General features: G+C 41.0%; 1 protein-coding gene across 4 annotated transcripts in view; it reads left to right on the top strand.

Annotated features, from left to right (window-relative positions):
* LOC138754142 (AP2-associated protein kinase 1-like) overlaps positions 1 to 23,316 on the top strand; it is a 110,138-nt gene that overhangs the window by 58,255 nt on the left and 28,567 nt on the right. For 2 of the 4 annotated variants that reach the window (XM_069918007.1, XM_069918004.1), the window contains exons 11-16: positions 2,888 to 3,168; positions 7,789 to 8,019; positions 9,452 to 9,687; positions 10,927 to 11,084; positions 13,480 to 13,593; positions 14,277 to 14,381. In XM_069918007.1, the coding sequence (XP_069774108.1) occupies positions 2,888 to 3,168; positions 7,789 to 8,019; positions 9,452 to 9,687; positions 10,927 to 11,084; positions 13,480 to 13,593; positions 14,277 to 14,381 (1,125 nt within the window). The remainder of the gene's footprint in view (positions 1 to 2,887; positions 3,169 to 7,788; positions 8,020 to 9,451; positions 9,688 to 10,926; positions 11,085 to 13,479; positions 13,594 to 14,276; positions 14,382 to 23,316) is intronic. The other 2 variants (XM_069918005.1, XM_069918006.1) reach the window with 2 other exon arrangements.

Below are 23,316 nucleotides of genomic sequence, written 5' to 3'. Positions count from 1 at the left end.
TTCATTTGAGGAGATTTGGCATGTCACCAAAGACTTGCAAATTTCTACTGTGTACCGTAGAGAGAATTCTGACTGGTTTCATCACTTTCTGCTATGGAGATCTCAAAGCACAGGACAAGAACAAGGTAAAGGGGATTGTAAACTCAGCCAGTACCATTATGGACATCAGTCTTCCCTCCATTAATGACATCTTTAAGAGGCAATGTCTTAGAAAGCAGCGTCTATCATCAAGAACGGTCACCACCCAGGCCATGCCCTTTCCTCATTGCTACCATCAAGAAGGAGGTACAGGAGCCTGAAGACATGCACCCAACATTACAAAAGCAGCTTCTTCCCCTCTGCCATCAGATTTCTGAACAGACAATGAACCACAGGCACTACCTCACATTTTCTCTTTTATTTTGCATTAGTTATTTATTTTTAAATCTTGTAATTTATAGTAATTTTTGCACTTCGTTCTGCACAATAATGCTGCTGTAAAATAACAAATTTCATGACACATGCTCATGTCAATAAACTGGATTCTGCTTTTGTGTCCATCTTGTTAACACATTACAAGGCTCTCCTTCCTTATTGTTGTGCAGCATTTCTCAATCGTGGGAGTACATGTTAAGTTTTGAGATGGCAGGGTGTCTTAATGTTGGAGATTTAACTTTCTGACTCCAAATTCTCATTCTGTTGTAAGCTTTTATTTTTCCTAATTGGTGTTATGTCTGACTGCTTCGTTTGAAACTATGAATAAATCTTCTGGAATTTATACTTCTCCTTTTGCACTCTTTCAAATTTGAATTTGTCACGCTATTTCTCATTTGTTGTCATCTTTGTTTTACAATGATCGCACAACTTTGAGTTTGGTTCAGGTCCCCCAGCGTGTGCATTCCTTAAAATTTTTACACTGCTGCTTTTTTTTTAAATCTATTGTTTTGAACTTTATTTGCTGAAAGACTGGGCTATGAAATTAAAATGCCATTTGATTTTTTTTAAAGAGAAATCACACTGCAGCAAAGTTAGCAGCTTTTTCTTTGTCTTCTCTCCTTGATATCTGTGTGTGCCTTGTTGATTGGCCAATAACAGTGATCGGATGATCATGGCACCTTTGTGTGCCACACTTTTCCCCTTTAATTCTGTATGTAAATATATTGAAAGAATATGGTCAATTTGAAAGTTCCAATGAAAGGTGATAAATGGTGGAAACGTGTGCATGGAGCTGGAGGATGTAGTGGAGGACTTTACTACTTCAGTATTTAGCAAAGGACGGCACAGTTAGCATAGTGGTAAGTTTAATGGTGTTGCGGCGTCAATGATCCAGGGTGGAATCAGGAGCTGTCTGTAAGGAGTTTGTTCTCCCTGTGTCAGTGTATGTTTCATCTCGTTTCCTTCCACCATTCAAAACGTACCAGGGTCAGTGAGTCTTACTTCAGTGGTGGGCGAGCTGTTGGAGAAGATCCTGAGGGACAAGATTTACAAGCATTTCAAAAGGGTGTAACAAAGAACATTGATGAAGGTGGATGTAGTGTATAAGGCATTTGATAAGGTGGCCCATGCAAAGCTCATCTGGAAAGTAAGGAGGCCTTGTTTTGTGGATGTAGGATTGGCTTGCCTAGGAAGGCAGAGGGTAATTATAGATGGTTCACGTTCTGCATGGAGGTCAGTGACCAGTGGGGTTCCACAGGGATCTGTTTTGGGACCCCTCTTTGTGATTGTTTTAGAAATGTCCTGGATGAGGAAGTGCAAGGGTGGGTGAGTAAGTTTGTAGATGACATGAAAATAGGTGGTGTTGTGATGGTCTGGAAGGTTGCTAGAGGTTGCAAAGGTCACTGATAAGATGCAGAACTAGGCTGACATGTGGCAGATGGAAAATGCAAGGTGGTTCATTTTGGCCAGTCAAAATTGAAGGCAGAATTCAATGTTAATGGAAGGACTCTGAGCAGAGAGGCCAAACTGAGAGATCTTGGGATCCATGTACACAGGGCACTCAAAGCTGCTGCATAAGTTGATAGTGTTGTTAAGGCATGTGGTGCGTTGCTCTTCAGTAACCCTGGGATTGAGCTCAAGAGCTGTGAGGCAACGTTACACCTACATAAGATGTTGGTTATTGACTTGGAATATTGTGCTCAGATCTGGTCACTTGATTACAGGAAGGATGCGGATGCTATGGAGAGGGTGCAGAGGAGATGCTGCCTGAATTAGAGAGCATGCCTCATGAGGTTAGGTTGAGTGAACTTGCCCTTTTCTCTTTGGAGTGACGGAGGATAAGGACATGATAGAGGTGTACAAAATGATGAGAGGCATTGATCGCGTGGATAGCTGGAGGCTTTTTCCCTGGAGCTGAAATGGCTAACACAAGGGGGCATAGTGTCAGGGTGCTTTGGAGTAATATGAGGGGGATAGAAGAGATAAAGCTCTTCACACAGAGAGTGGTGGGTGCATGGAATGCGCTGCCTGCAACAGTGGTGGAGGCAGGGACAATAGGATCCTTTCAGAGACTATCGGATATGTACATGGAACTGAGAAAAATGGAGAGTTATGCAGTAGGGATATTCTAGGCAGTTGTTCGAGTAGGTTAATAGATCGGCCCAACCCTGTGGCTGAAGGGCCTGCACTGTGCTGTAGATTTCAATATTCAATGCTGCCCTGCAAGCCCTCTGGATCTTCATTACCTCCACTGCTGTGAAGTCTTGAGGAACCCAAATTTCTCATGCTGTTTAACAAATCTCTTCAAGAATTTTAAATATACCTATTAGAATTTTGCAAAGCACAATAGTATGAAAAATAAGGTTTCAATTATATTTTGAGCTATTTGTTTGTGATGCTTTTTAAAATAGATGTCTGAATTTTGATAAGATCTTTTCTCGGATTTGCTATTTCCACGTCTCTCTCTCTGCAGGTGTTGTTCTTGGCACTGCTCACAATAATCAAACCCCTGGCCTGCAGCAACCTTTGCCACAATCAAAACCTCAGCTGCAACAGCCACAAATACTGCTGCAGCAGAAGCAGGGTCAGGTGGTGGCTCAGCCGAAGCAGGCACAGCCCCAGCCTCCGCCTCAAGCAGCAGCGCAGCAGAAGCTGCCTCCAGTGGCAGTGCAGCCTCCAGCAGGCCCACCACAAGCACAGCTCTTCCTCCAGCAATCGCAGCTTCTGCTGCAGCAGCAAATGATGGCCCAGCAGGTAAATGTTGCACATGCATTGTTTAGAAAAGACGCGTGCGATTAACGTGTGTTCATGGGAGGTTTGTAATGCCCATAGCAAGGCTTCTGCTTTGTTCTTCACCCTCCTGCAATTCCTGAAATGATATATGTTACTACAATAAAACTTCTCTTATCTGGAATTCAAGCAACCAGCCAAAAAAATCACAGAAAATGGACGGTGCCAGTGATTGGGACCAGGGTTCGAATCCCGCGCTGTCTGTAAGAAGTATGTACGTTCTCCCTGTGTCTGCATGGGTTTCCTCCCACTGTTCAAAGTGTACGGGAGTTGTAGGTCAATTGGGTGTAAATGGGCAGCACGGGCTCGTAGGCCCAAATGGCCTGTAACTGTGCTGATGGTTTAAATTTAAAAATTTTAACTAAATGGGTAAAAAATGCAGAAGTTTAAGATTGGCACACCTCATTTTAACTCACCAATCCATGCAACACGCAATCTCAAAATTCACTTATCCGGCATCTAGGTGCTGGATACTAAGGGTTTTACTGTACTTATCACTTTAGATGGAAGTTTACAGAGTTTGTGCTCGACAGCAACATTGCCCCAATATTGCCCATACAGTAAAAAGCCCTGCTATCTGGCACCTACAGGGATTGCGCATGCTGGATATGCAAATTTTCCAGTTGACTGAGGCACACTCTTGCCTAATACACCTGCATTAAGAATAAAGTTTAACAGACAAAAAACAGTGCAAAATAATTTGGAAAAAACAACAGTATTGTAGCTTTTAATTATGTACAGTTCACTTTAACCAGGTAATTCCCGTAACTTACATTTAAATTTGAACCCCAGGCCGCTGGCGCTATAACAGTGTTGGGCTAACTGTGCCGCCGTCATAATTGACTCCCCCCCCCCCCTTCCCTTATGTTTACAGATAAAGCCTTACCTATATACTTAATTCTAATGAAAATAAAGACTCTTACTGGGCAGGGATAGGGACACTCTTTGGGAGAGTCATCCCAGCAGCGAGTTGCATCAAATGGCTTTCATTTTAGGCGCCGCCATCTTATTCAAACAGCTTCTGCGGGCGGGACACAACTGGTGCGCTCCGCTGGCTGAATGTTTGCTCCCATCTTCACCAAGAGGTTGTACAATATTTAACTTGTATTTAATTTTTTTAAAAATTTTAATATTTAGTTATTTATTTCCTCAATATTTATTTTTGCCGATTGCTTGAGTTGATTGAATTCTGGATATATTCTAAATATTAACGGGTAACATTTCTAATAGACATGGCTATCTAAAATTTAAAATGCATCTTAAAACCAGGCTAGTGTAATTATTCTGAAAATTTAGTACATTCTTTATTTTTGGTGATGGGGTGTTCTGTTTCTGAAAGTTGAGAGCTATTGGAAATACTGGTTTTAATGCACTTTGCTGATGTGGAGGTGATCATGGCTATACACAGCAGCTGAGATCTGAGAATCGTGGTGGAATAGCAAGGAAGAATGTTTGTTCATCATGTGAAGCACTTTTGATGGGCAAATCAAGCCCAGATTCTTCAACTGTTCAACTCTTTCTTTAACATTTATTTATGGAGCCAACTTGCACAAGTTAATTTAGACAGAACATGACAGATGTGATGTGATTTCTCCTCATTTTTCTCTGGACCTTTTACCTCAAATTGTGAAATCTGGCTCCACTCACTCACAGAAGGTTGTCTTCTTTGGCTTGGCTTCGCGGACGAAGATTTATGGAGGGGGTAAAAAGTCCACGTCAGCTGCAGGCTCGTTTGTGGCTGACAAGTCCGATGCGGGACAGGCAGACACGATTGCAGCGGTTGCAGGGGAAAATTGGTGGGTTGGGGTTGGGTGTTGGGTTTTTCCTCCTCTGCCTTTTGTCAGTGAGGTGGGCTCTGCGGTCTTCTTCAAAGGAGGTTGCTGCCCGCCAAACTGTGAGGCGCCAAGATGCACGGTTTGAGGCGTTATCAGCCCACTGGCGGTGGTCAATGTGGCAGGCACCAAGAGATTTCTTTAGGCAGTCCTTGTACCTTTTCTTTGGTGCACCTCTGTCACGGTGGCCAGTGGAGAGCTTGCCATATAATACGATCTTGGGAAGGCGATGGTCCTCCATTCTGGAGACGTGACCCATCCAGCGCAGCTGGATCTTCATAAGCGTGGACTCGAAGGTTGTAAATTCATTATATTAAATATTTCATTGTCTTGGTAACCTATTTGACTCCCCTGTTCCAACAGTTCTAACTCATCATAACATGATACAGTAGGATCTCCATTATCCAGAATTCAATCAACTGGAAACACAAACAACCGGCCAAAAAAAAAAACCGAGGAACTAAATAAATAAATTTTAACGTAAATAGGAATAAATAAAAGTTTAAAATGTAAAAGTAAATGTTGACACAACCCCTTGGTGAAGATGGGAGCAAACATTCAGCCAGCAGAGCGCCCGGTTGTGCCCAGCCTGCAGTAGCTGTTTGAATAAAGTTTCAATAAAGTTGTGTTTGAATAAAATGGTGGTGCCCAGAATGAAGAGCAGCTGATGCCACTCGTTGCTGAGGCGACTCTCCCAAACCTTGCCTAATAAGAACCTTTATTCATGTTAGATATATTAGTAAATGGTTTGGGGAAGACTTGTGATGATTAACACAGCGACATGGAGGATAGTGGCACCTGCAACCAGGGTTCGAATTTAAATTTTGTAAGTAACAGGAATTACTGGTAAATACTACAAAACCAATTTTTTCTTTTTCAAATTACTTTACATTTTGCATTGTCTTTTAAATGGTGTATTCTTAATGCAAATGGATTAGTTAGACATTATAAAAGTGTGTCTCAGTCAATTGTAAAATTTGCAAATGCGGCATCGGTGATACCCGTAGGTGGTGGAAAATGGGGATTGTATGTACTTGCCCTTCTTGTCATTTTTTTTCAAGCTCTGCCACCAGGTTGCTCAGTTTTCCAGGTCTTTGTAACAAGGCCCAGTGTAGCTCCTTGAATGCTTTCCCAAAGCTCATGGTGAATATTCCTCTGGTACAGTACTTCATTGAAGAATGAAATTAGGGGGGGGGGGAAATGTGTTTCTGCACAGAATAGAAATTGGGTAATAGAACTGTGATAGCAATTGAAATGGGGTAACTTCACTATGTGTCAGATTCTTTCTATGCCCCATCTAGGCATTAGGACGAGCTGAAAGGGTAGGCAATACAAATATTTTCAGGTATTTTGTCAGAGATATTTATTTTTGTATTAGATTCTGGAGACCCTCTATAAAAATTGGAATTTTACAAATGCAATTGTGCATCTTGTGTGGCCATGGCCAATCTGTGATATTGTCCAAGATTGTATTTTTAATTCATTAAATATTTGTAGACATGACAATTTATTAATCATATACAAAGTGTGCAACTATGGGTGGGATAAATTAATGTCGTAGGCTTAACCCTTTGGACTCAGTGTCCTGATTTTCAGGACTACCACCAAGCGCAAATACTCCATGTCCTCATTTTCCAGGACTGGTTTTATTCCCAACCATAATGATTTTTAACATTTCATACTGTAGTTTACCCATGGACCAGTCTGGGATATATTATGAAAGGTTAAAAAAAAAAGCCAGAGTCCAAAGGGTTAAAGTTATTTAATTTAAATTATTTGTATCCTTTGGCTTTTTATGTTCAAAGGTGATTTTTGAAAATATCCCCAATGAGTATTCACACACAGCAATAAATACCCAGTAATTTCAATGGATATGTATTTGGAGGAAATATAGAGAGAAACATCAAAATCCTTTATGATTTATTTTCCTCGTATTAAGAATCACTGATCTGATCTAGGTTTTAAACTGTTTTAGTGTGTCCTTTCTACTTTACAGTGTTAAAAATATCACCATTGTTCATGACTGCTCAGTGTATATACGAGTCCTCCATGTTATTCCAGCAACTCGGTGATGGGTGGAACTAGATATCGAGGAAGAAGATTTATTCATCCTTTTATACTTGTGCAGGGTCTTTGAAAGGCAAATCAAATGTTGAATACCTCTGCACTTGCTAGTTTGCCAGCCTTTGCTTGTATTCCTGATCCTGAATTAGGTTTGGTTTGTCGGTGCAGATTTTGGCCGACCAAGTGTGTCACTGGAATGACTTCGCCTTTGCTGCTAGGTCCACCTTTTAAAGGATGCAGGTACCCCAAAACCAAGGCTGCCCAACTTGACTAACGACTCTCATAACATGATTATAAAAGCAAAATGTCATCTTGCCCCTGCTTCATCTGTCAGGCCTTTTATGTTTATCTGTGAATGACATATCACTGCAGATTATGTTATATTTTATGAACCATTTAGAGATTTTGGTTGCAATAAAGCTCTTGTAAAATGTCTTTTTCTTTTAACCCTGTCGACTTGCTGCAGCTTTGTGTTTGTCTTAACGCTACCCAAGTTTTTCACTGGCGTCATGTGATAAAGCATGCTTATGGTGCCTCTATTTATATTGGTCAGTCAACGTTTGGCAGGAGTGAAATCCAACTTGTCAACTTTGTTCTTCTTTTTCCTTTTTCATGATTTTTATGCTTTATATTATTGATTTATTAGGATTGATTTTGAGTGTTTTATTTGCATATGTTTGTGCACCAGTACCACGCCATACAGCAAGCTCAGCGGCAAGTAATGCAACATCAGATGGTGCAGAATTTCTATCTCCAGCAACACCAGCTTGCCACAGCCATGCAACAGATGCAGTATGTGAGCCAGCAGGCTGCTAATGTCCAGCCGCAGGTGACTGCAGCACACCCGCAGCACACACCATTGCCCCCACCGCAGCAACAGGCTGCAGGTGCACAAGCATCCTCTCAGGAACAGGGAATGGTAAGAGCTTGCAAATTAAGTGTTTAACACGGACCACATATTGCAAAGGGGACAGACTTGCCTTTCATTGGCTGATAGGTGTGGAACATTGATTGTGAGACCTTGGTACTTCCCAAACCTGGACTGCTGCTTCACAACTCTGGTGATCCAGGGGCAATGCTGACCTCCCAAGTTTTCGGTGTGGAGTTTGCATGTTCGGCCTGTGACCTTCTAGGATTTCTTACAGTGATTTCGTTTCCTCCCACCATCTCAAGGACATGCAGAGTGGAAGATTAATTGACCACTATACTTTGCCCTGAGGGTGAAAGTGAATGGTAGAATCTGGGGGTAGATGATGGATAAGTGGGAAGATCGGTCATGGGGGGAAAAGTAGTGAGAGCGGGTATTGTTCTATGGGGAAAATGGCCTCCTTGAATGTCATCAGTAAACATGAAACTACGCTGCTACCCCAAACATTTGTGCTCATGTGAAATTCATGCCAAATTAAAGTTCTGTAAAACAAGAATCTTTCTTAAAATTGTGTAGTCTGGCATGCTCATGTTACTTTTCGAAATCGAGCATTTGTGCTCCCTCCTTCCCTCCTGAGGTCAGCTTTCTGAGAAAGGCTGTGTCTAATTTTCAATTTTCATACAAACCAGTCAGACGTCCTCAGTTCAAAATTTAAACAAAGGAGATATTTCTCTGACTTCACAAGCCAAAAAAAAATGACCACGGCATTACCTGCTTTTCCCAATCGATAGTGTGATTTTTGGGTTCGATGTGAGATAGAGGCTCCAGAATGAATAGGCATCACAATGAAGGTGTGTGTGGACTAATTAGTGATTTACATTCTGTTGTTTTCTTATTGCTGAAAATTAAAACAAATGCAAGAGTCATCCAAGAAACCTGCCCTTTGGCCCAACTGGATATTGACCAAGTTGTGTACCTGAGCTTTGCTCATATCCCTGAACATTTATTGTTGAAGTGCCCATCTAAATGTCTTGAACATTTCTGTTCCCACCTCTATCACTTCCAATGGGAGTTCACTTGAGAATCCACCACCTTCTCGATGGAAAAAGTTGTCCCTCAGTTCCCTTTTAAATCTTTCCCCTCTCAGTTTAAACTTATGCCCTGTAGTTTTGGATTCCCCTAGAGAAAGAACTGTCACCATTCTTCTTATCTATACACCTCGTCATTTTAAGTACCTCTATAAGATCACCCCTTAGCCTCTGATGCTCAAGGTAAAGACATCATACCCAACAATGAGAATCAGGGTGCTCAATTCTGGTTTGCTTTTAGACACTGCATTATATATGCTCATTGCAAAGAGGAAACGTTTAACAGTTTGGAGAAATTATGACCCTCATGGCATGAGCACTCCTGGAGCCACATTTTGACTGCTGCTCGCGATTGTGGGTCCAAGTTTTCGAATACACTGATTTGTATTGCCTAGTTTGCCTTGCAGACCCAGGGGCAGCAGCAGCCACAACCGCCGCAGGTAGCAGCAAATCATTCTCCAAAAATGGCGCCGGTGTCTGTGACTCCTCCGTCGTCCCCCAAGACTCAGCGAGCCGGGCACAGGAGGATTCTGAGTGATGTCACGTACAGTGCAGTGTTTGGCGTGCCAGTCAGTAAATCGACCCAGCTCCTTGTCGCCGCTGCCGCAGAAGCTGGTTTAAACAAATCCAAGTACGTTGAGGTTTTTAATGAATGATCGTTTGAGTGCCTTGCCTCATCACAATTATTTCTCTTGCTAGAAGTGCAACAAATGTTATGAACCAAGCAGACAACATAACCCATTAGATGTATGGTTCCTTGAAGTCTCTTCTTGTTTTTCCTCTGTCTCATGTAAAAACGCAACACTGGAGAAATTCAACCGGTCAAACAGAGTACTTTATGCAGTAAAGATAAAGGTACATAACCAACGTTTCAGGCTTGAGCCTTTCATCGAGGTCTGAAAAAAATGTCAGCAGGTGCCAAACAAAATGGTAGTGAATGAGGGGGATTACAAAACAGTACATGGCCTGCAGCCCTTGATGTTGTGCTGACCTATACTAAACCCTTCCTACCTCATAACCCTCTATTTTTCTTTCATCCATGTGGGAGACTCTATTGTTCCAGTCTCCGCCTTCACACCTGGCAAGGCATTTTAGGCACCCACAACTCTGAACAAAAAAATATATTTACCTCTGATGTCTCCCCTAAATTTTTCTTCCCTTCACTTTATACAAAAGTTTTATTCTGTTTGGTAACAAGTTACAAACAATCACCTCTGAGTCCTGGAGCAAATGGCTCTTGTAGACAACTATTTAGAAATGAAGTTCCTGAAATTTCATTTGTTAAGATAAAAGAGTTAGTAGTTAAACATAGAATCACGTTCTTTTTAAACCCCCACCTCAACTGGCCACACAGTCCCTCCATTCCTACTCCACAACTCCCTACTCCTCCAGTCTTGCCTGGTCTAGTAATACCGACCATTTGCTTTCCTGACATTGAGCATTTCAGGGCCGGCATGGTTAGCATTGCGGTTAATGCACTGCTGTTACAGCACCGGCAATCGGGACCAGGGTACGAATCCCACGTTGTCTGTAAGGAGTTTGTACATTCTCCCCGTGTCTGCGTGGGTTTTCTCTGTGGGCTCCGGTTTCCTCCCACCATACCAGGGTTGTAGGTCAATTTGGTGTGATTGGGGAGCATGGGCCGAAAGGGCCTGTTAATATGCTGTATGTCAAATTTAAATTTTAGAAATTTAACTCTGCCTAGACCAGAAATTGAACCTCTAGTCTGCTCGGCAACACAAGGGGAATCTATTTCTCTACAAAGCCATTGGGCTGCTCATAGCTGAATTGAAGAGCAGACAAAAGGAACTTTTATTACGTTTAAACTAACCAGTGTAAGTTATTCACAATGTGACCTTCTTCTGCTCAGGTCAGCTACCACAACTCCCTCAGGATCTCCCAGGACCTCCCAACAAAATGTGTACAATCCTCCTGACGTTTCTACATGGAACCCATTTGCTGACGATAATTTCTCCAAACTCACTGCAGAGGAGCTACTCAACAAGGACTTTGAAAAGCTCAAAGATAGTAAGTATAAAATTGAAGAAAGCTTCAACACAAGAGCAATCGTCTAACCACAATCCCCCCCCACCCCCCCCACCTTGTATCGCTGATGTTTATTCTTCAATTTATCAAATTCTTCATCTGTTTGCACATTTTTTGAACACATTGTGAGGTAATGATTTTGAATATGACTACTTTGGAAATAAACTCTTTAAAAGGAAGCAAAGATGAAGGCCCAGTGAAAGGCTGACTTCCAGCTGAAGTGATCAGGCATTCACGTTTGAAGCCGCTTTGTCAGGGTTTATAACAGACCCTCAGAAGCTTTCAAATTAAGCAGCTGAATTAACGTCAATGTTCCAAAAGTGGACAAAGATTTTTTTTTTATGTGACCAAATGTTCATTTTGCAGGACTTCAAGATGAAGGATAGCTTGACTTTAATCTCCCATTGAACAGAGGGAAAATATAGTAACCATTAGCATAATCGAGAGTGTGTGGTTTTTGTATCTAGTTTGACATTTGTACATTGCTTTATGCCTGTTTCATTTACTTCATGTTCAAACACTGAAATTTATGTGGTTCTGTGTCATGTACTCCTGAGTTCCAAGCATGCTCTATGTAAATATGAACAGTTCAAATCCTGTGTTTTTCTGACTGTATCCAAGATTCATGTAATAAAACAGAAAATCTGATATTGCACAAAATTTCCTTTAGTCTACCCTAAGACAGAGAAACAAAAGAGAGACCCCCAAAGTCACTGAATGTCCATGGCTTTGCTTCCCACAGCCTCTGCAGCCCCACAGCCTTAAGTCCAAACTACCAGCAACCCAAGCTCCAGATGCACACCTCTGCCACGATCAGGAAATCTCCAGCGCTCTCTCGCATCCCGGTTCCGGTACTTGGTACCCCTTCAGCTAGTCTCCAGCAGTCCACAGTCTGGTGCAAGTCTCTTGACTGCAGTCGTCTGCACCCTGCGTGGGTTGCTTACTTTGAGTGACCAACAGCCTGTTCTTCAGCTGTAGAACCCCTCGCTGGTCTCCTGCCGTGATCGTCATACCATGGGTCATTCCCTCTTCTTCCCTTTCTCAAACGGTGGGGGGGGGTGGAGGAGGGGGTGGTCTCCCTGTTTTCTGGTGTGCTGCTTCCCTGGAGTCTGCAACCGTACATGGCCGCTGCCGATTACAGGAGCCGCCATCTTGGGCCCAGAACCTGCAGTTGCAGGATTTTAAAATAAACCAACATCGGCTAATTTAAAAGACTGTTTAATTCCTGTACAGAGTCGACAGCAGTCAGACAGGGTGTTTGGATTCCGCAGACGAGCACTGCTCCCTGCTCACTACAGCCCCACACCAGCAGCTGCTGTTAAAGCAGCGTGCTGCCATTAAAAAAAAAAGCCTTGCTCAAGCTGTAGCAGCAACACTTCTTTGCAACGCAGCAGTTGTTGATTTTAATTGAAACTCTAGAACTCTGCAGACGTTTTTTAATCCAAGACCAATGCTTTTATTGAAATATCGAGCTATATTTAAATAAAAGGGTTTTTTTGTAAGTTGCTAAGCAGACATGCACTTGATCCCTTTGTGATCCTTATGGTGGTTGTGAACTAGGGCACATGCTATATGCATTTCATATCACATGAGGACAGCCATCAAGCATCAACTTGGAAATATAAGACCATATAGGCAGGAAGAATCCAATTGCAGAAGGGTGAATAAAGAATTTGCTTTAACACTAAGAGACACCATTTTTTGTTGCTGATCGAATATGGTGTTTGAGGTGTATCTGCATTGAGGTCTTCGAAGAAGCAGATAGACGTCGACACGTGAAGGGTGTAATTGTTAGCGTGGTTGAATACAATGCCCTTATTGATGATGAAGCAGAGTTTAAAAACTCAATATCAGTTTTTAATGTGTACTATAAAATTGAGCTGGGGCAGCGAGAGATTGAGGAACTTAAGTATCTGTGACCTTGGCAACTATTCTTATTTTCTGTTGTCTGTATTTGCCTTCTCTCTTGAAAATTCTTTGAAGGACTTTTGATCTATTTTTCTGCTCAACAACAATGAAAAGAGAAAGTGCATTTTTTAAAATTGTCCTTTCAGAGTTCTAAAATATTTAACAAATAATGAAACTGTTGGTAATTAAGCTAACAATTTATAAACATCCCGGAAATAATTTTATTTTCAATATTAATAGAACTGTAAACCTAAAAGTCATATTAAAGAAAACACATTCCTAATTACATAATTCATTTTCTTTGAGTACCTTTTTTTTGGACTTGCTTAAATGAAAAGTTAAATAAATCACAACCTGGTATTTGCAGTGATCATTTGGCAAACAGATGCTTCTCATTCTAGTGATAATATATTTTGTAAACATTTAAAGGGTGAACAGAATTTTTAAAAATTGTTTCTGAATTTCACAGATAAGGTTGAGAAGACGGATGCAGCAACTGACGGTCTAGTGCCAGGGCTTCCAACAACTCAGGTCCAGGTGCAAACAGATGCTTTTGGGATCGATCCCTTTGTCTCTGGGGCAGGTTAGTGTGTAAACCAATCCTAACTGTGGAGAACTTTAGAATTCCAAAATTGTGCAATGATCAATGTTGAAAATGCAGCACGAACAAAGGCAGGGTGATGTTGGTTCAGGTTACTCAAGCGAAGTCCACAGGACTTGCACCACCAGGTTCAGGAACAACTGTTATCTCTCTACCATCAGACAGCAAACTCAATCAGGCATTCATTTAAGGGCTCTTACTTATGCACTATTGATTTTTTTCCTCTCTGTATGGCACAATCAGTTGATGTACATTTCTTTATTTGTTTACATGTGTACATTGAGTACAGTTTTTTGCACTACCAATAAGGGGTGATTCTGCCTGGCCAGCAGGAAGAGGTATCTGAGGGTTGGATGTGATATCATGTATGTACTCTGACAATAAATCTGAAATCTGACTCAGAACAAAAGAAAAGGAGGTTGATCTACTTTATCTCACATGAGAAATTCGCCATTTAGCTAATTCACAGAACTTATATTTGACATAATTTCTCAAGTCATAAAACATTAGTAGGAGCCTTTTGGATTGACTTGACTGTAAAATTAATGTTACTTCCTGGCCAGATGGCTGGCTCATTCCATGATGTATAATTGTTCTCTGCTTCCTTCCTCCCTCTGTTTTGCTCCCTGTTACCTTTGCTCCTCACTCTATTCTTATCTACTCAGTCGGCTCAGCTGAAAAGTCTTCAGAGCTGTTGGTTCCAGATGCTGCCATCCCGCCAATTAACGTATCCGATCCTTTTACTCCTGTGCCATCATCTGAGCCTCCAGGTAAATAAAGGCTGACTGTGTCTTTACATTCCCATCCGGAGCTGACTGATTGAGACCCTTTGGATTGGAACACACAATTTTTCTGTTTATCAAGTCTGTTATTCAGTCAGTTATCTGGTTGATCATGATTATAAAATAAATTCATGGACTTCTTAACTGTCCCTCATATCAAGTATATGGCCATCTCTTGTCTGAACAATATTTAGCAATTTAAGTATATGTTGGATTTTGCTTCAATGAGGGTTCTGTGGTAAATGAATCAAACATGGGCATAAATGAACCAACTTCTGTGGATCGAAAATGCTCGCCAACAACCCTCGGCAAATATACCCATGTCTCAGGTACCTATCAAGTTTAGGGTTTCTTCCTGAGAAATTTTTTACGTTTGGAAAAATTTGAAGTTCAGTGCACTATCTGGCTGTCAAGGATACCGAGGCTAAATTGGGTAGAAAGCTTTTTGATGGGTAGAAAGCTTTTTGATGGGTAGCTTTCAGCAAATGCTGCAAAGTGTAGAACATGTGGAAACAAATAGCCAGAACTTCCCATTATAGCACATATATGAGAGAAACTGGAAAAGAAATCCTGCTGAGAACAAGGATTTATGGTTTTGATCGCCATGGCTCTCCTTCTTCAGAGTCATTTACACGGCCCAGCATTAAAACAGCTCCTGCAGGCCCATCAAACAGAGGCCTGCTTTAGAAGTAATTTCATACTCAGAAAAGCACATAATGGTAATTAGGCCCCAACTCTCAGGACAAGAATAGACTCCAGAGGGTGGTTAACTCGGCCTGCGACATGGCAGGCTCCAGACTTCATCTCCATTGAGGAGATCTACATGAGGCGGTGTCTTAAATAAACAGCCTCTAACCTCAAAGACCCACAACCACCCAGGCCATTCCCTCTTCACTCTGCTACCATCAGGAAAAGGGTACAGGAGCCTAAAGACGAGCACACAGCAGCAGAAGGACAGCTCCGCCATCAGGTGAACTGAAGACACTGCCTTATATTTTGTTCTCTATTATTTTTATTGTTTATAGTGATGTTGTAAGATGGCTCGTAATATGAACGTTTACACTCTGACGCTGCTGCAAACACTGAATTTTGTGGCTTGTTCATGACAATAAATTCTCATTCTGAAAAACCCAAATGTGAAGCATTTGGAACATCAGAGAAAGACCAGCTTTGTTACTGATGACTTCAGATGACTTCTCTGTAAAATTCCAATGAAAGCTTAGTATTTTACCTGGCACAGAGTTGCCTGTTTCTAATTCTGAACGATCTTCAGTCCAGTGGGTTCAAGGTTCCTTTGTTACTTTGGGCAGAAATACACAAATTTTATTTTTGTTTGCCAGTAAAGACACACAAAGTAGTGTCACTAGTCCAGTGTCCCACCAAGAAGAGAAGCAAAAGAGAAACCCTTCAGAGATAAAGTGTTTGTGGATTCTGCCACCTTCTCCGTTGCTACTGCTTCCTACATTCCCATATCGTCTACAGCCTCATGGCTGTGTCCAGTCTAGCAGTGAACCCAAGCTCCAGGCGTCCATCACCCTCCTCAGGCCCTGGTTCTGAAGCTCCAGTACAATTAGGACATTTGCAAGCTCCTGATGCCTTTCGGGAACCCTGCTCACCATTGGCCCCCTCACGAATCAGGTTCCTAATACCTGGTTCCCACGAGCCAGTCTCCAGCAGCCTGGTGTGAGGCCTTTGGCTGCCAAGCCCCTCGCTGGTCTGCTCCTGGTGTTTGCCCTGAAAATGGCGGCGCTGCCAGAGCTGGTATAATGACAGCACTGCAGCTGGTGCACAGCCACAGAGAGCGGAGACACAACACTCCTGCGGTATCCAACTGTCCAGTTCAATTGGCTTAGGCTCCGTACAGGTTTTAAATGGCCTGCTAATGGAGCCAACGAGGGTTTTATTTGAAAATTCTGCAACTGCAGGGACTGCGCCCAGGATGGCAACAACTGTGATCGGCAGCAGCCTACTCTGGGGAAACAGAGGACTGATGCAAGGCACCAGAAAATTGGGGAGACCACCCCTGTTTGAAAACGAGAAGCAGAGGAGACGACCCAGGGAACAGTAATCATGATGGCAGACCAGTGAGGGGTTCTGCAGCTGAAGAACATGTGGGCAGCAGGTGGTTGGCAACTCGAGGTAAGTAATTCGAGCAGACTGTGGACTGCTGGTTACTGTGGATGAAGAATTCACACCAAGCTGGAGACTGGCTGAAGGGGTACCAGGTTCGGAACTGAGATTAAAGAGGGTGCGGAGGGTGCTGAAGGTTTCCAGTTTGTGTCAGAGGTTCAGATCTAAAGCTCAGGGTGCTGCTGGCTTGAACTGGACTCTGGGTGACTGCAGGGCTATGGCAGCGCTGGGGGTGAATCCGTGGACACTCGGTGACTCTTTTGCTTCTCTTTCTCTGACTGTAAGAGGTGCTTCAGACAATTTCTGCGATGGCAAATCTTTTTGCCTTAAGGCAAACAAAAGCAAATTTGAAGTAATATTGCACTTTTAAAAAAATTACATGACAATAAATGAATCTTGAATGTTCTTCGCAGCAGAGGGGTGTTCTCCCACTCTGGTGTTCTGGGCTGCTCTGCTGTTGCCCTGGAGATTGCAACCTTTGAGATCTTGTTTGCCAAGCATGGACTCCTCCATTTTGGACATGGACTCCTCCATTTTGGACATGGACCTATGTGGGTTCTCTGATGTAATTTAAAAACACCGCTAGCCCCATTCTTCAGGTAGTTTGAACCTGTATGAGGCCATTGGTGTAACGACCAGGCAGTAGGACCCAGTGGAAGAACAGATGAGTTTCTGCTGCTTCCGCACTACCGTTACTGGGCACGGTCATCTTCAATCCCATTGGGAGCAGCAATGAGAAGAATGTTGCAGGTGTCAAGTGATCTGCTGCTTGTAATACCAAAGGAACTCTGAGCAAACTTTTCCATTTGATGGTTTCACTCACCGGTTGCATTTGTTTGATTTGACTGAGTAGCTTTGAACCCAAGGAAGATTATTCAATTTAAAAAGAAAAATTTTGACCATATTATTAAACTTTTACTTCTATTGATTTCTAAGAATAAGAGAACAAAATATTTCTGAAAAAAACATTTTAAAGTGTCTTTTTTCCAGAAGTATTTTAGGTCCTTGTACTGTATAAAAATTAGCAAAATAATGAATGGGCATTTTGGACAATTCTGCTATGGATTCCAGTGTCTCTAGGACAGAGGTTGTCAACCTTTTTCTTCCCACTCACGTACCACTTTAAGTATTCCCTATGCCATGTGTAATCTGTGATTAGGAAGGGATTGCTTAAGGTGGTATGTGGGTGGGAAGAAAAAGTTTGAAAACCACTGTTTTAATCGCCCCCTAATTGACTCGTTATGTGCACGGTTTCATAACTTTAAAGGAAATGGGCCAATGACAATTTTTCTCAAACAAAATATTTCAGTAACATTTGAGTTTAGAGCAATGATTCTCAACCTTCCCTTCCCACTCACATACCACCTTAAGCAATCCCTTACTAATCACAGAGCACGAAGGCATAGAGATTACTTAAAGTGGTATGTGAGTGGAAAGAAAAATGGTAGAGAACCACTGCTCTAGGATATGTAATAAAGGTCTGTTATTCAATCTCTGGGTCATGCTTCAATGGTTGTCCACAGCTGGAGTGGCATAAGGATATGACAGTTAACCAGTTGGAAGAAATAATTGCTTCTCCTTGTTGCAAGACAATAATAGGAATCATATATATAATGTCACACTTGGGATGATTTGACAGGATACACTAAGGAGTTCGGTTGTGGCAGATCGATGTACTGAATCTGAATAGTATCGCAACCAATTATTTTCCCCCAAAAAATTTGGGACACCTGACTATAAGAAAGATATCAATAAGATTGAAGTAGTGCAGATGAAATTTACTAGGATGTTGTCTGAACTTCAGGAACTGAGTTATGGAGAAAGGTTAAATGGGTTAGTACTTTTTTCCTTAGAACGCAGAAGAATGATTGGAGATTTGATAGAGGTATAGTGTATACAAAAATTATGAGGGGTATAGACAGAGTAAATGCCGGTTGGCTTTTTCAGTTGAGGTTAAGTGAAATACAACCATGAACATGGATTAAAGGTGAAAAGGGAAAAGTTTAGAGGGAAACTTCTTCACTCAGAGAGTGGTGGGAGTGTGGAACGAGCTGCCAGCTGAAGTCGTAAATGCAGGCTCAGTTTTAACATGCAACTGGGTGCAGTGGGACTAGGCCGAAAAATAGTTCTGCACAGTTTAGAAAGGTCTGTTCCTGTGCTGTGGTTCTAAGTCACCAGAAGGTAATGCAATGTGAAGATTACACCCACTGGATGTGAATGTATGACAATTACCACCTGCTTCTTCAGAATTAAAATTTGGAAAGATTGTGAGGTCTCACAATTACATGGAGATCTTCCCCCTTCCTTTCATGTGGAAAAGTCAAAACTTACATTATAATTTTGGAATTTTAAATAATGCCTTGCATATTAAGTAGAACTCAATGCCGAGTGCAATTCATTTGTATCCAAGGATTGTTTTCCATGACTTTACTTGGCTTTCATTGCAGAATGAAAACCATTGATATCATTGACTTGACACGTCAGTTATTTATTGAAATATTGCACCTTATCTCTTAAGTCATGTGTAATAGTATTCCATCCTTTCATGCATATCCATTATGAAGTAACAGAGGAGCATCTAGGGGAGATGTGCCAGAAACTTTCTGAATCCTGGTTGCAATGGTGACTTGCTTATTGGTTAGAATTTTACAGCGTAACTCGTGAGCTGATGTGAACCGTTCAATTAGCCAGTTATGTAACTTTTTTTGCTGAATTATCATTTTTAGCTGCATGTTCACATTGCCTATTGTACCTCTAGTTTCATTGTTCTTTTCTTCTTCACTTCTTGATACAGAAAAGCTCATAGAAGGTCTGAAGTCCCCTGAGACTTCATTTCTGCTTCCTGACCTTCTGTCTCTTGGTGACCCTTTTGGGAGTACTGAGGATAATATCAATGGTAAAAAAAAAAAAATCTCTGGGTGCATTTGTGTCAATGTGCATGACCATATTATAGGAATCTGGAGTATTTTCAGCTGTTAAGTTTCAGATACCTTTCATGTGGCATTTTAAAAGTCAAAATTACTATTGTAACATTTTGTAAGATAGTTGATTCTCAGTTTATTTGGGGTGCGTGTTGATTCTCTGCCCCCGCCACTGAGAAACGGGCTATTCAGGAGCCCTTTTTTTTTGGAACATAAATGTGCGTACTCACCATTACGTTATACAATAGCACAGGAGTGGCACGATGGTACCAAAATGAGTCTTGTCACGAAGGTCAGGCTTATCAGTGTGACAGCAACATTGATCAGTGCTGCCAATCGTTACTAGATTATTCCCAATCAGCTGTATAAAACTTCCAGCATCTGTTCTCGGAGAAGAGGTTGAAAATTCTCTTGTTCCTATTCTTCACACTCTCACTGAATCTGCTTGCGTTATTAATCTGTGCCTCGACATTTTGTGTCTTGCTTATATTGTTAGCTTCTTGCCCTGTTCATTGTGTAGTGGTAGCATTTTTCTGTTGTGGATGGTGATTGTGAAGTGACAGTCTGTGCTTTTCTCCAATTCACTTCTGTGTGTTTCAAGGAACATCTGGTTGTGGTTGTACGCACGTACTTTGGGGTATACGGATGTAACGTAGGCACATTGATGGATTTTCGAGTTGACAGAGTCATGACTTCAACTTCTCATTTGCCTTAGTCCTGTTTGTGTCGTGAAGAAATTGTCCATTAGTTGATTGGCTCCATTATTGATACTAATTATCTCACAGGAGAACATTTGGTTTCGTCAGAGCACTGAGGAGAAAATGACAGAACAATATATTTAAAATATATCACCCACGTAATTGAAAGTTAATTTTGGTTTGGCATCATTTTGTATGCCACATAATTCATTTCCACATTCATCTGAAATCTACCACCTAGTAATGGCAAATTCCAGATTTCTACATCTACTTCCCCTGCTTAAATGTGAATGATCGATTTTAAAAACTAAATATTCTTTTTTATAGAACAAAACATAATTCTGATGGATTGTTCTAATGAGATTAACAGCATTTAGTTTTCAGTTCAATTGAAGTACTTAATTTAAACTTTCCTCGAATTATCAGAAGGAATTTATTATCTATATCCAAGTTTCTATCAATACCACAAAAATTTAAGGGTCTATTATTTATAGCGTATAGTATTGAAGAGTATAATTACCTAAAGCTTTGCCCATTTGCCTTCATGCTCTGTGTCAACTTGCCCATTGTCCTTGTACACCTTAACATTATTTTATTGCCTGCTTGCATTTAATTTTCTATTTCTGTCCTGATTCAAAAGGAAAGGCTGAGATAGTGGTGGGAAATCTCATATCTGGATTTGAGTCTTCAAAGCCTCAGCAAATGGCACCACTTCAAGTGGAAGCTTTGGGTGCTGTGGCCGTAATAAATACTTCAGGTTGGTACACATGTTGCAGTTAATCTCAGCATTTACCATTGTAACACTGCCAAATAATTTATGCCTTGGTCTTGCCGTGCTTGAGTCAGCAAGATATTTTGCGTTTCTCATAAAAAGTGGTGGATGTGGGGTCAATTTCAGCATTTTAAGAGATCTGTGCATTGAAGGGAGGAGTATGGAGGGCTATGGTCTGGGCGTAGGCAAATAGATGGAAAAATAGTTTGGCACGGACTAGATGGAGCTGGTTCTGTGCTGTCGTATTTCATGGTTCCAACTATGTTGGGATAATAATCCACATTTAATTCATTTTCCTCTTCTGTGTACCTACATTTTTTTTTTGCATTCTCTTCCCTTTGTTCTTGTTTTATGAATCTTTTTTCTGAGAAATCAGGAGATGTCTTTATAAAATATTTATGTTGTTAACATTTTGTTCTTAGACCAAAATGTCAGGTTATTAATAAATTACTTCAAATATAAAGGTGCTAGAAATCTGAGATAAATACAGAATATGCTGATCAAGTTCTGACAAAGGTCCTCAAATGTGAAATATTAACTGTTCTTTCTCAGCTGCCTGACCTGCTGAGTGTTTTCAGCATTTTCTGTTTTTACTTATGGGTTAAGAGTTTGGCAGCCCTACACACCAGGATGGATTTTACTCAAGGGGTGCATAATTATGGATGAGGTCAGTGGAAAGAGAGGTTGAAGAGGAAGATATTGAGACTTCTAGAATCATGTTAGTGGTTTAGCCAGGAAGTGTGTTGATTGGATTGCTTTTTGACACACTGCTGTAAAATACTGTGGTTTTTCTGCAACTGCTATCCTCTCATGCTTGCTACATTATCCTTCTTCTATTGGGAGAAGTTGAAGTTTGTTTCCCCTGCTTATTAAAAGTGAGGTTATAGTCTGCTCATTATTTTCCTTCACCACCAACTGCATCTCTGAACTAAAGCGAGCCTGGAACTGCAGTTTGCATGATATTCCATGTGCTGATAAAATAAAACAGTATGCAATCGTGCCCTTTCCAATGAAACTGGAGCTGGGATATTGAACTGGTATAGTACATGTAATGTTCGGGGGACAAGTGTCTCCACGTCGAATCAGTTAAGAAAAATGAGCTTCATTAAGGGAATATGAGAATAGAACAGAGGCCCACCATTATGTGAAAACCATGTCGAGCATTACATCTGTTGTGTTTAATTGCAATCGAATCCTCCAGAGAAGCATCAGCTTCTGAAAATTATGGTGCATTTTCAAAAATATTCAATATTGGAACATGTTTGATTGAAGAAACTTGAAGAGGTGAATTAGTCAAATGTTGCAGCCTTTAAGTATGTAAAGTATTTGTGTTGTCTTGGAAGGTTTTTTTTGTCCAATCAGAGGGAAATTACAGTTCTAGTATTTTAAAAGGGCAACTAAATAGGATGCTTTCACTGGGGAGACGTGCATTGAGAAATAATTTTAAAAAACATTGTTTTGCATATTAAAATATTTTATTAATCATTTGCTGTTTATATCCTCTTTCTGCTTCCCTGCCTTGCACCTGCCACTACTGATCCTTGCTTAGATTCTCTCACTGGAGAGGACTCCATTCTTGACTACTCTCTCCTCTCTAACCCGGTGACTGAAATTATTGATGAATTTTCTCCTGTAGTTTCATCTGGGCAGGTTAAGCAAGGTAAGAATGTCCAGTCCTAATTTGTTTCTATTTAGTGATCATTCTCAGCATAGATTCTTATTCTTTGCAAGTATTCTTCTCCAATTTTTTTAAATTTCCCCCCCCCCCCCACTTCATAGTTTGGTTCAGAACATAATGTATTTCAAATAACAAGTATTTGAGTCCTTCGTTGCAAAGTTGCTTAAATTTGCACGTCAAAAATGGTTATATTTGCACAAAATAATCTTAAGGCAAAATTAAAACTTGTGTTCAACTGTTGGTTTGTGAGAGAAGGGCAAGGTGTGTCTGTGGTTACCAAGATTTTGATTTAAAATAAAAGTTTGCCAATATTTTAGAAGTATTAGATGCCTCTCACATCTGTAATCTGGAAGCTTCACTGAGTGCTATGGACTGGGTTTTTATTCATTTCTGTATTAATCAATGAAATTGAATGGTCTGCAGTGCCCATCATTATAATTTGAATTGAAAGGAGCAGTTTTCACATGATACATTTTTCTTGTTGGTTGCTAATGGATTCTCAGTATCTCAACACTGAATTGCCTTGTATCATATAACCAGCCTATAACAATTGATAGCTAAAGTCAAATATTCCTTATTCATTCTTCCTCCTAAGCACAATGATTAATTGTCAGGGTCTGCTGTTAATAGCTTGTCAATTCTCTGTGTGCAGTGTATGGCCTCGGTTTGATTTTGAGGTCCACTGACAAAATATGTTGGTGTCTTTGCGATCCATTGTGCACAA

The sequence above is a fragment of the Narcine bancroftii genome, chromosome 2 (genome assembly GCF_036971445.1).
Source record: "Narcine bancroftii isolate sNarBan1 chromosome 2, sNarBan1.hap1, whole genome shotgun sequence".
Taxonomy (NCBI): Eukaryota; Metazoa; Chordata; class Chondrichthyes; order Torpediniformes; family Narcinidae; genus Narcine; species Narcine bancroftii.
Note: the sequence above shows the minus strand (reverse complement) of the source record. Positions and strands in the feature narration are given on the sequence as shown.